The 13,158-nt window shown below is 43.5% G+C and overlaps 1 protein-coding gene across 3 annotated transcripts in view; it reads right to left on the bottom strand.

Annotated features, from left to right (window-relative positions):
- Positions 1–13,158, bottom strand: part of TMEM154 (transmembrane protein 154) — a 45,841-nt gene that overhangs the window by 14,317 nt on the left and 18,366 nt on the right. For all 3 annotated transcript variants that reach the window (XM_019441267.2, XM_019441265.2, XM_019441266.2), the window contains exons 2-5: positions 9,132–9,404; positions 9,002–9,040; positions 3,251–3,278; positions 1,864–1,949 (exon numbers count right to left, since the gene is read on the bottom strand). In XM_019441267.2, the coding sequence (XP_019296812.2) occupies positions 1,864–1,949; positions 3,251–3,278; positions 9,002–9,040; positions 9,132–9,404 (426 nt within the window). The remainder of the gene's footprint in view (positions 1–1,863; positions 1,950–3,250; positions 3,279–9,001; positions 9,041–9,131; positions 9,405–13,158) is intronic.

Genomic DNA, 13,158 nt, shown 5'->3' with positions numbered 1-13,158 from the left:
TTCTCTCCTATCATGTCACAGTTATTTGTAAGGAAAAACAAAATCCATCGACTCCATCACCTATGTGTCAAAATAACTCTCTGCTGTAGTTACGAAGTAGATATGCCTTTTTCTGGGTTTCTGGTTTTGTGAGTGTAATGGGATCCTGATATATTACTGTTATCTCAGGCACAAAAGGAAAGATGTCATATTATTAAGAGACGTTGCCTTTGGGTGGTATAATTTTTTTCTTCTTTCTACTTTTATTTTTGCATTTGCCAAATTATTATGTATGTGTATTTTATAAACTAAAAACAACAAAATGAAACTGCCTTAACGATTATTATAGTGACCTGCCCCTGTCCCCAAATGCTTTACAGAGCCTTTCTTGCCTCAATCTTGAGCTATGAAAAACTGTTCCGTTCAAAATTGTACAAGTTCATCGAATGGTTCTAATCTTTGGGAAAGCTTATGTTGATAAGCCTCTGGTATAATAATTCTAATAACAGGTGTCTGGATTTGGGGCTTCACTATTGTTGAATCTGACAGACCCCAGGGTATTTTTTAAAGTTGAATGTTAACAATACAAATGATATGATAATATAAATAGTGGATTTTATGAAGATAATCTGAGCATTAAAAATCAGTTATTGATTTTTATAGGAATTTTAAAAGGGAAAAAACAACTACCATCTTTTTTACTTTTTATTTATTCATTTATTGACACGCAATTTTCTTTAATGTTTATTTATTGAGAGAGACAGTGTGCGAGCAGGGGGAGGGGCAAGGGGAAGGAGGCACAGAATCTGAAACAGGTTCCAGGCTCTGAGCTGTCAGCACAGAGCCCAGCTCGGGGCTTGAACTCACAAACTGTGAGATCATGATCCGAGTGAAGTCAGACGCTCAACCAACTGAGCTACCCAGGTGCTCTGCTACCACCTTTTTTAAACCCACATATTGATTTAATGAAAAGTAAGGAACACATACAGCAATTACTACCAGATATCAATTAGGAAGTAAGTTACAGGAGGATGTTTATATTACTATCTTTATTAGTGTTGTTCAATAGAACTTTCTTTGGTGATGGAAATGTTCTAGATTTGTGTGTATAATACAGTAGTTATGCATCCAAGTGGCTACTGAGCATTCACAATGTGGCTAGTGTGACTGAAAATTTTTAACTTTATTTAATTTTTTAAATTTTAATTTAAATAGCCACATATGGCTGGCGTCTCTTGCATATAGCAGTGAACAGCACTGATCTATGTAAATTATATGTGGCAAAATTTTACATCCATATACAGATTAAAATCATAGATCTCTAAATTCTACAGTAGATAAGGTAATGCCAGACGCTAGCTTTTTCCAGATAATTTGGACCCAGAGAGCTCCTTGTTTGAAGAAAAATCATCTTCTTCTTGAAAAAGTCTGTTTGAAAAGATTGTACAAAAATAAAAACAAATGGCACCATGTGATGCAGTAATTAACCTGAGTCTTTTCTTTTTTTAATGTTTATTTACTTATTTTGCAAGAGAGAGAGAACACAAGCAGGGGAGGGCAGAGAAAGAGAGAGGAAGAGAGAGAATCCCAAGCAGGCTCACTGCTACGAGCACAGAGCCTGCTGTAGGGCTTGATCCCATAAACTGTGAGATCATGAGCTGAGCTGAAATCAAGAGTTGGACGCTTAACCCACTGATCCACCAGGCACCCCTTAAACTGAGTCTTTAAGGATAGTCAGACCTAAGTTGATTACCCGCATGCTCCAGATCTAATGCGGATTGGGCTCACGCCGTCACATTCCAACAATTACGGGACATTTATAAAACCGTTGCAACCTTCACATGCCAGAGAGGACAGGAAAAGCAACTTTAGGTTACCACATACCATTTCTATTCATGTTGTTCATCCACTTGTCAAGCTCTTCCATTTCAATTTCCATAACAGAGGGTGTGTCTTCCTCAAAAATGGGGCTGGAGAGAGAACAGAAACAAAAAGGAGTGTGGTGTGCCGAGTCTCATTTTGGGAAAGCCCAGAATGTTGACTGCGGGAAAGGTGAACTTGATCTGGTGTGTGACACTCCACGGCAGATTGGGGCTTTGCCCTACTCACCAAATTCTAAGAGGCGGAAAGGCTCGAACTACAATAAGCCTTCATCTATCACTGATCCAATGATGGAAGGCGCACGGCCCAGCTCTTGGGCTGCAAGGCGCACAGCCCAGCTCTTGGGCTGCAAGGGAGCCCAGGAGACTCTGACTGCTTCCCTAAATTAGGTACCAAGTTGAGCTGCCAGGCTTCTACCATGAGGCTCCTCTGGGGAGTTGCCCTATTTAGCATGTTAGCCTTGCTTAATTTCACTTCCCTTTCCTTGAGGTTTCTGAACTGTGCCCCAGGTCAAGAGGCCACTGTGGACAGGCTGCTTTTATCACCCCTCCTTTCAATTCCCAGGCTTTTCTGACATAGAGAAATGGAGTCGTTGCTTTCAGAAACCCACTGCCCTCACCTACCAGGATTCAGAGCACACGGTTATGGAAAAGAAGCCCCTGGTTAACGTAAATGGGGTTGGGGAGGAGACCACCAGCTCAGAACCACAGCTGGGACGCGAAAGGAAGGCACGTAGAGGAGCCTGGGTGTAAGAGGAGGGCGTATGGAGGAAGCCAGCAAAGTGTCTAAACAAGCAAGGTTGCTAGGGGGAAGGCTGGAGGAGGTGGTGACATCGCCCCAGAACACTCTTCTGGTGGCATCTTGTTCTCTTTCTGCCCACTCCTCCCTCCATCCTTCCTTCCTCTCCCCTTCCATTCCCCTTCTCCCTCCCGTCCTCACTGTGATTCTGCAGCATGAACTTTATGCCTCTACCAGGACTCCCCTTTCCTACCAGGGAATGTTATCTTTCCTGGTGATAAAATTTTTAATCAGAATAAATGAACCAACGTCCTTGAAATACACCCAAGGTCAGAATATTTAAACTACAATGCATTTGGAACTGGTAGCATTCAAAAGAGTTTTTTGTTTTTTGTTTTTTTTTCCTGGAGAGGACCCAGAAGATTTTTTCTGGATCTTCACCCAGATCCCCCACTGAACTGAGGTTGGGAGACAGGTGCATCCCCTTCCCCCTTGGGCTGCTAAGGGCCCTTTCCTGGGGCCCAGGATGAAAAGGGTAACCCTCAAGGGTGTGAGAATAAAAACTCCTAAAAAGGCAGATGGCTCTCTAATCTACTCCTCTCCTGGATATCTTCGTCTACACTGAGCTGGGTGGGAGGCAGCAGGAACTTACACTTTGATGTTCTCACTTCCCAGTTCACCTAAAGAGAATAGATATAAAGGTCATGTTAGCTTTCATTGTCTAGAACAACTTTTTAGTTCAACAACAGCTGAAATCTCCTTTCCAAAGACAGGAGACAACTTTAAGTAAATTGCATTTTAGGGAGCAATAACTCTTAAGTCAAACACGCACCATATTGAAATGAGGTCCTAATTTACCACATGAAATCTTTTTTTTTTTTAAAGATATGATGGTTCTCTAAGAGTGTTGACCTCAAATCAGATGTTTCTCCCTTTTCATTTTTTTTTTAAATCCATCTGAAGAAGAAAACAGTGGCAATGGGAAGCAAGGGAGAGTCAGACAAGAGGGACTGTTCATTGGCCCCTTCCTTACTCCAACACGTCCCAGTTCAACACATTGCTGTTGTATCTTTGTGTGACACACGAAGCCCAGCACTGTGACTGTCCCTTTGTCCCAGAGCAGGTTGTGGAGTACTCATCAGGGCTACCCTTGGAACTCTACTCTCACCCCTGCTGCTTGCATGGCTGGATCCCTCACACCCTTCTGGTCTTAGCTTATACTCTCTCCTCAGGGAGCACCCTCCCTCCCTCCTATCTCTGAAGTAGGGCCCACCTTTCCAGTTGTCCCCCAGCTCAGCACCTTGCTTGCTTCCTCATAGAATTTGCCATGTTTGTCATCGGTCAATCCATCTGCTTAATTTTGTTGGTCGCTCCCACAGCTTCAGAAGGACAGAGATCGTGCCTGTCTTGTTGTCCTGCTATCCCCCCACCTCCCATCCAGCTAGCCCGGTACCTGGCAAATACCCAGTAAGTATGTATTGAATAAATGAGTAGGCCTTAATCTGGAGGGTCTAACATGGGTTAAATTCATACCCAATGTTTTGGACTTAACTATATCATAAAAACAAAGCTTTGAGCAAACTTGCTTTTTGTTGCTGTGGTTGAGGTGAGAACCAGGTAACAGTTTGTCAAATGCCCATCAGGCTCCAGATGAACGTGTGGCAAGAATCAGAGCCCAATGGCCCAGCTCACGCTCTGTTTTGTTTGGCAGGGGAACCGATGCATCCAGAGAAATGAGGCGATGATGTCAAGTGAGTGGAGAGCATAGACCCACAGCACCTTTTATGATGTGAAAACCATTGAGAAGCAAACCACTTTGTAGAGGTCCACCAAATAGTCGAGTGGTCCTGATCCTTGGCAACTGGAGGTCTCTTTTTGCCTGGCCTGCAGAAATGTAGGTCCCCATTGGGCAAACACAACCAGCAAGAACCTGGAACTGAGCTCCTGGCAGCTGGGAGCCACTATAATTTCCTGTGGGTTGGCAAGCTTTCATGGCATCGCTGATCCAGGAAAGCTGGGCACAGATGGAAGTTTTGAGCCACCACTGCTTACCTTCTAGGGCCTATGGGTTATATCTTTCTGCCCCCTGCTAGGAACCTGATGCTTTCTGCAGGTGTCTGACTCCTCAGGCACTTAGACTGGGGAAAGGGGAGTATGTTCATTTATATTTTATATCTGTATATCTTTCATCTAAAATTGACGTGCTATTTCCTTAAAGGATTTTACTATAAATAAAGCCCATACACAACTGAGCCTTCCCTACAGGTGACCCATAAAGATCCCCCTGTTTTGTCACTCCCTCTCTTTCCTTCCCCCTCTTTCCCTGCTTAGTAAACCACCCCCAACTAATTTCTCAGACACTAGTGGCCCCACAGCCCCACCGTAGAGGGCATGGATTTATCTTTATAATTTGAGCGCCTGCAGGCTTTGTGGTGAGCAAAAGCTAACCCTGCCTGCAGACGATGGAAAAGTTTAAAAACCCATTACAAAAGTACTCCAGATGCACCAAATGGGAAGCTCCTGTAATCAGTATTCAAACAGAGCAAAGAGCCTTCTGCGGCCTCATCTCCCCTGCTCCGAGACCATTACCCCTGCCCCAGCCACCATGGCAACAGAAAAACATCTGGGAGAGCACACCAGAGCAGAGCATTAAACCAGGAGGGAGACCAATTACGTGTCCTCAGCAATCAGGTCCTGCCCACTCCACTCCACCGGGCCTGTATCTCTTTATTAATAGCCATCTACTCCCTTTGCCACCGGAGGGCAAATGTACCTCTTACACAGCCCCCCACCTGCACTTGATTCCATTTTCCCTCCTACAGTCCTTCCATTTCACACCCTCCTACCCACTTCGTCCTCGGCCTGAGGTTCCCAGCTACACCCACTCAGCCTGACAATGCCCCCCCTGCCAGCTACCCTCCTCTGTGTACCTCAGATGGTGGCATCGCTGGGGCGAGGGGATGAGGGCAGGAGCCCCACAGGAAAGTGGCTCATTTATCTTTTTTCCATGCCAAACACTGAGCAAGAGACAGACTCTTTCTGGAGATGTACTGAGCAGACCCAGGCGTCATGTAGCCACAGTCTATTTAAAGTGATGGCTTCCTGGCAGCTGTTTTCCCTGCAGCTCTCTCAGACACAGCACATCAGAACACTTAATAAATGTTAAATAATAACAACTGCAAATTTAATGCCTGCAGGTCTAGGAAGAATGGTAATAGAGCATCAGGTTACTACACAGCATTTCCCTTTTCCTGGACTCGAAACGGACAGGCCCAAAGAGAAAAAGTAATTTCCAATAGGAAGAAATGTTCTTTCTCTTTTTTTTTAAATATTGTTTAATTTTTATCTATTCTGAGAGAGAGGGAGAGAAAGCAAGCAAGAGAGTGGGGGAAGGGCAGGGAGAGAAGGGAGAGAGAATCCCAAGCAGGCTCCGAACTGACAGCACAGAGCCGGACATGGGGCTCGAATCCACAAACTGCTAGTTCATGACCTGAGCAGAAATCAAGAGTCAGAGGCTTAACTGAGTGAGCCCCGAGAAGTGTTCTTTCTAAATGTGTTGGGAAGGCGCCCCCCGGTGGTCAAACTGGTGCAGAAGCGCATACCAGGCTCTATTCAGGTGGGGGAAATACCAATGTGTCTAACTTTCTGAGAGCACATCATCCATGCCCTTCCACAAAACATTGTTTTGGATACTTTCCAAGCAAACTACTGGTCTGACCCAGTATGACAGTTCTATTTTTCCTGGAAAAAAATATTTAAATAACATTTTGTTAATTTAAATATTCTCCTTTTATTGACTTGCATTATAATGTGGTGTTATGTGAATAGGGGGACTTCAGGGGACGGAAGTTGTTAACCTTTCAGCATTTAGTTTGTTTGAGGAGACATCCATCTGTTAAGCAGTTAACTGTCTGTATCTATACCAAAGGAGTGGCTAGTAAAAGAAAATATTTAAATAAATTTCTATCAAAACTTGTGATTAGCAATTGTTTGGACGTTTCAAGATATCTGTGTTGTGTTCTCTCTCTCTCTTTCTCTCTCTCTCTCTCTTTTAAGTTTATTTATTTATTTTGAGAAAGACAGAGACAGCACCAATCAGGGAGGGGCAGAGGGAGAAGAAGAGAGAGAACCCCAAGCAGCCTCCCCACTGTCAGCGCAGAGCCTGATGTGGGGCTCAAATTCACAAAAACATGAGATCATAACCTGAGCTGAAACCAAGAGTCAGGTGTGTGACCTACTGAGCCACCCAGATGCCCTTCTGTTGTGTTCTCTTAAAGTGAGGCATATTTAAACCAAAAAGAAGGTGCCAATTGGTATTAAGAATAAGTTGCAAATTTGTTTTTATCTCTGAGAATAGCTGTTCTTTAAAAAAAGTTCTAACATTGTTTTATTAACTCATTCATTCAACAAACGTTTATTGAGCAGCTAATATATGTGTTGGGCTAGGCACTAGGTTAGGTAAAAGGGGTAATCATACTAATAGGTTAACACAATATGCCGGCTACTCTTCCTACTAAGTGATTTACATACATGAACCCATTTCATTCTCATACCGTCTCTGTCAGCTAGGTGTTGGATTTGCCCATGTCACAAATGAGGAAGCTGAATCAGAGAAGTCAGAGGGCTAAGAAAAAAGCCAACAGGGCAGTGTGGTTCCAGAGTCCATTCTCTAACCTTGATGTCATACTACTAAACAAGATAAATAAGACAAGTTCTTGATTCTCTTGGACCTTAAAGAGAACATAACCTCGTAAGAGAGACCAAAAAATAAAAATTAAAAAAAAAAAGACAAATCAGCAACTCATGCCAGTGTAAACACTGTGCACAGTAAGTGTGAACACAGTCTGTAAGAGCACAGAAGAGGTGTGATTAATTTTGCCTGGGGAGTGATTACTCAAGGCTTCATAAAAGAACTGGGCATTGAAGAATAGGGTGGCGATTTGCCAAGCAGACAAGAAGGAAATCTCACACAGACGAACAGTGTCAACCAGGCACGTTAATGTCATAAAAGTGTAAGCCACACTCTGGGAACAGCCAACAATTCATGTACCCAATGTGGGGTACATGAGCCATGTCTGAGATCGAGGCCCGTTCTTGATCATGGATGGCTTTTGAACTTTGAGGTTCTCACAATGAAGTTTAATCAAAAAGCCCTTTCTGTATTTAGAGCCTAGGAGCACGAACATTTGACTGGACACCCGGCATCCTCCCCCCAAACCCTATGACACCATTAGGTAAGACTGGCTGAAGGACTATGGTTTAGGCAGGAAATTCTTACTTTCCATGAGGTCAAAACAATGGGGTCCAGACATCTCTGTTTGCTTTATCTTTTTCTTTAGCTTACAAAGGAGCTCCCATGTGACCACTGTTACTAGGTCACCCTGAAATTTCAAGCAGTGGAGAAAACAGGTGTATTTCCTACTCCTTTGGAATCTCTTACATTGGCTCTTGCCAAGAAAGGTAATGCACATCAGGGCTTCTTCCCTAGCTCACATTTACCATACCTGCTGGCATAATGGAAAATGACCATTTATAGCTCCTGCCGTGATCTCAAAGCCTCTTCTGGTGTGAGGACAGTGAGCAAGACCCACAGGCCAAGAGCTTGATCTCGAAGCCAGAGGTGCCCCATTAGTGAGTGTGAGGGATAGAGAGCGAGTTTTGTGTGCACATATCAATATGGAGCTTATCAGGGATGGTCTCATCCCTTGAGTGATTTTTGGAAGAACTAAAGGCTTCAACCTAAAAATCCAATTGGAGTCCTTTTTACCAGCACAAGCCAGAAGTAGTCAAGTCTGCTTTGGACTTAGAACTACACCGTGACACCTAGTATGTGTTGCTCCGAGAATTGGCACTGAATACCCCTCGCGTGTATCTCTGACCTAAGGAATTCTCCATCAGATTGCTTTCAGATTGATGACGGTCATCTTGAGCCAATTAGGAATTTCATACAAAAGTTGTCATAGCTTTAATGAGAATAAGAATGATGCTTTACTCAGGCCTTTACACAATCAAATTGGGATGTGGCATGGAGGAGAAAACAGTATCTTGGACGGAAATCTGTATGAGAGAATCCTCTTCTCGAGCCCAAGGTCTCAGCCTCCGCATCCTCAACCCCAATCTGACCCACTGCTTTGCCAGCTCGATTATTTCCTCCGACTCAGGGAATGTCGCACGGACCTATTGGCCAGTTCTAGACTGCGCCCTTGTCTGGATTAAGCACAGAGATGGCAGTTGTGTGATTTAAATTTCAATTGAGGCTGAAGCCGCTCTCTGTTTGAAAAACAAGGGAGTGTTCACCACTTACTATTTTATGTAGTCCTTGTTGCTTCACTTTAAAACCTCTCCGTTCCCTTTCCTCCCTCAGCCCCAACTCCCAACAAGCATTAATTAGGATCATACTCACATGTCTGTAAGGCATTCTGAGATCCTTGGCTAGAAGGCTCTGTGTAAAAGCAGAAAGTGTTTTTGCCTTATTGATTGTTCATTAACACATGAAGCAATTGTCTGGAAATGGGAACACACAGAATATTTACCTTGTTTAGTTCTTTTCCTTTTATAGCGTGTTACAAGGATTACCAGTATTACAAATAGGAGGGCCAATAAAATCAGCGGGATCAACACCATTAATATAAATTCGTGCTGATCTGCATCCTCCTCAAAGTAGGTAAAATTTGTATTTGTTATTAATGTTGCTGTGGTCACTGCAGCCAACGTCGTCTCCATCATGGCTCCATCGGTAGAGTCTCCATTGCGGCTTTCCAATTCCAGGGGCCTATCTGCTGACTGTTCTGGTTCCTCAACATACCCTGAGGGAACACACACAAAATTGAGATTGCCATGGAGACAAAGCTAGTATGTTATGTTTTCAATGATTTTTACATTTACCCTACATGCATCCAGTGGTAAACTTGATCTACTGCATTTGGTCATCCGGTTCGTTGTGACAGAGTATTGATTTAACATAAATGGAGTTCAAGCTGGGAGTATATTGGACATGGAATTGGACGGAGCCCAGAGATAAACCTCCCACTGATACAGGCAGTTGGGTCTTAACCAGATACTTTGGACACACTTACGCAAAGGGCATTGAGAAGCTTCGTCATATCAAGGGTGATATTCCAGAACATCTTCTAGAGGACACCACGCTATTTCCATAACATTTCTGGATAAATCCAAATTCATGTTTCCTGGAAGTTAACTACTTGCCACACAGCACTCAGGTATAAAGCAATGCATGCTGTCCTAGTTTTTCATAAAAGGTTGCCTATCAGTGCAGAAGAATTCGTGGAAACTGGGGAGACTGACTAGACATCAGCCTCAGTCTCACATGCTGCAGAGAATGGAGACTCTGAGATTATCGGACACAAGTCTTCCTGAATTCTAAATAAAAACACAACATGTATTTCATTTGTAAAGGGAAATTCTCGAGGGGGAAGCTCCCTTAGAGACTAGGGAACCAATATTTAAATGTATTTAATAGAAAGCATCTTTCCCTAGAATAGAAAGAGCTTTCCCTATTAAGAAGCTATAAACAAGTGTATTCTCTTTGAATTTCAGATTGTGTTTAAAACCATCCTGGGGCTCATCACAGGACAGGGAAGGACTATTAGCCTGATGATCATCTGAAAAATCTTTCCTCACCCGGCTATGTAGTGACCACAGTAAGGCAACCAAAGGTTTCCATGTTACTATGGCATAATGTTGCCTATCATTCAAATGGGGCCCACTGAAGGTAAGAGCATGAATTTAGGCTATAGAAAACTTATCAAGTAAGATGACTTATATGAACATTCTAAGTGAAAGGTGCCATGCAAACAGAAAAGTCAGCTGCTTTAAGCCATCCTCTGTTACTGTAGGTCAGGCCACCACCGCACTGAGTAACAGAGCCAATTCCACACCTTATCCATTCGCATGACTGAATGACCACGAATTCCTCTGATTTATTTTATTTAAAAATATGTGTGAGGGGCGCCTGGGTGGCGCAGTCGGTTGGGCGTCCGACTTCAGCCAGGTCACGATCTCGCGGTCCGTGAGTTCGAGCCCCGCGTCAGGCTCTGGGCTGATGGCTCGGAGCCTGGAGCCTGTTTCCGATTCTGTGTCTCCCTCTCTCTCTGCCCCTCCCCCGTTCATGCTCTGTCTGTCTCTGTCCCAAAAATAAATAAACGTTGAAAAAAAAAATTTAAAAATAAAAATAAATAAATAAATAAAAATAAAAATATGTGTGATCACAGTCTAATTTTTTGTTGGACTATGTACACGAACATTTCCGTATCCCCCAAGACCAGGGAATCCACTTGATAATCACATTGGTAAATGCCCCCCCCAAAAACATCAGAGTCAGTTACAAACTACAGAGTATAACTAGCTGATGTTCCTCACGTGTTTATGCCAAAAGCAGGATTTTATTTTTTATTATTTTTTTTAAGTTTATTTACTTATTTTGAGAGGGACAGAGACAGTACAAGTCAGGGGGAGGCAGAGAGAGAAAAGGAGACGGAAACAGAGAGGAAGAGGGAGAGAGAGAGAGAGAGAGAGAGAGAGAGAGAGAGAATATCCCAAGCAGGCTCTGCGCTGTGAGCACAGAGCCTGATGTGAGGCTTGAACCCATGAAACTGTGAGATTATGACCTGAGCTGCAACCAAGGGTCAGATGCTTAACCAACTGAGCCACCCAGGTGCCCCCAAAAGGAGGATTTTAAAAAATATTTACTATGTATTGACCTCGGTCTGGGTTAAGTCTTTGAAATATTTATGTCTTTGAAATAAGGTAATAAGTTAATAATATTAACACATATGCTAAAAGCTTTGATGCATCATATATCACCCTAATCCAGGAAAAGATATTTGTCCAGTAGGACAATCTCCTCATTAAAGTCATCCAGCTCGCAGAACTATTGAGACCAAATAGCATCATTCACTGATGATCCAGCCAGTAACGACTAGACATATTTGGGGGGTTGGCAAGGGAGGGGCACACACTCAGGTGCAGTAGAAATACTGACCCTCCTATTCTCTGAGGCCAGTGCTTACAGACCTTCCTCGAATACCCAGACTTCTTTTTTATTTCTTTTGCTTACTTCTAGGCCTGCTGAGGCTGCCACCACTATTTCAGGCTAACCTTTATAGAGAATTTACTAAGCCAAATCCTGGGCTCTGCCTTTTACCCAGATTATCTCATTTTGTCCTCACCATTTTTTCAGATAGAAACTGGGCAAAGAGGTTACACAGCGTGCCCATGGTCACAGAGGTATCGTGGAGGAGGATGTGAACCCAAGGTGGCCGATCCTTGAAACTGAGCCTTGAAATTCACACGATGTTTCCCTCCGATAAGACAGGAATACAATGATTACAAGGCACGAGGTGGTGAACCAGAGAGGGAACCCCTGTTCTCGCCGATTCGCCTGGAAGGAAGCAGTTTCCTGGCACAAAGGGGAAGAGAGAGGGATGGGTCCCAGAAACCTTGGTTTTGTGGGGCTCCTTCTAAGCAATTCAGCCCAGATGCACAGCAGGACGTGTTCAACACCTCTCCAAGGAAGGATTTGAGTCACCATTTGACCTGTGGCCCCAGAAGAAGAGAAAATAGGAAAGGAAATAAGGTGGCAGGAATAATGAGAGTGTTTAGATAATCAGGAAGGAAAGAGAAATGGAAAGAAACACACCAGATGGTCCTGGGTCATGTACACTTATTTTTTAGCACAAGGGACAGTGCTGGTCACAGCTGGCCCCTAGTGACATTTTGGAGTGAAAGGGGGTGAAGTTTCTCTCCCCAACATCCCTCTCACATACACCCTAACATACGTTTTGCACGTTAAACATCACTCTCTCAGAATCTCTAGCGGCTATTTAAATAAATGAGAATCAAGGGGTCTCTTTCCCTCTCTGTTTTATTTTTCTTTACCCTACAAGACTTCATCTCCAGATACTTCCATTACAACATTCCTTACAGCCCTCCCCACCCCATCCAACACCACAACAGCCACAAATAATAAAGAACACTGGCTGGCATTTATCATATGCTTAGCATGTGCTAGGATCTAGGATAAACAGCCACAACCTAATTTCCTCCCCCCAACAACTTCCTTGCTCACATTTTACAAATGGAGAAACTGAGTCCTGAATGTCTTGCCCTGGGGGACAACACTGTCCTTTATAAGTTCTGCGACATAGGGTTTTGTAGCTGCATTCCCTACAGCGTAGGTGCCAAATGATAGCGAAGCTTCTAGTCATAGCTTGTCCCTTCATAGTAGTGAGAATTTGAAAAAATTATTTACCCCTGTGGCGTGATGTCCTAATGTGTACAACTAAGGGGGGGACCCCCAACGCCCCATCTATTTCCACGTTGCTATGTTGCTTCTGGGGTATTTACTTTGTTTTTTTTAATTAGAATTTTCTGAACTGGTACTAGACACATGATACTAAGCTCAGAAAGGAAGTTTCTCTACCACCACTTCCCCCACTCACTCAAGGTGCCTCCCCAGCAGTAACCCACTCTGCTGGCTTCCAGAAAAACTCAATACATGTGTAAGTATCATTTCCTGTTTTCTTTCTTTTTTTTTTTTTT

Source organism: Panthera pardus, unplaced genomic scaffold (genome assembly GCF_024362965.1).
Source record: "Panthera pardus isolate Hobbes unplaced genomic scaffold, ASM2436296v1 HiC_scaffold_13, whole genome shotgun sequence".
NCBI lineage: Eukaryota > Metazoa > Chordata > Mammalia > Carnivora > Felidae > Panthera > Panthera pardus.
Note: the sequence above shows the minus strand (reverse complement) of the source record. Positions and strands in the feature narration are given on the sequence as shown.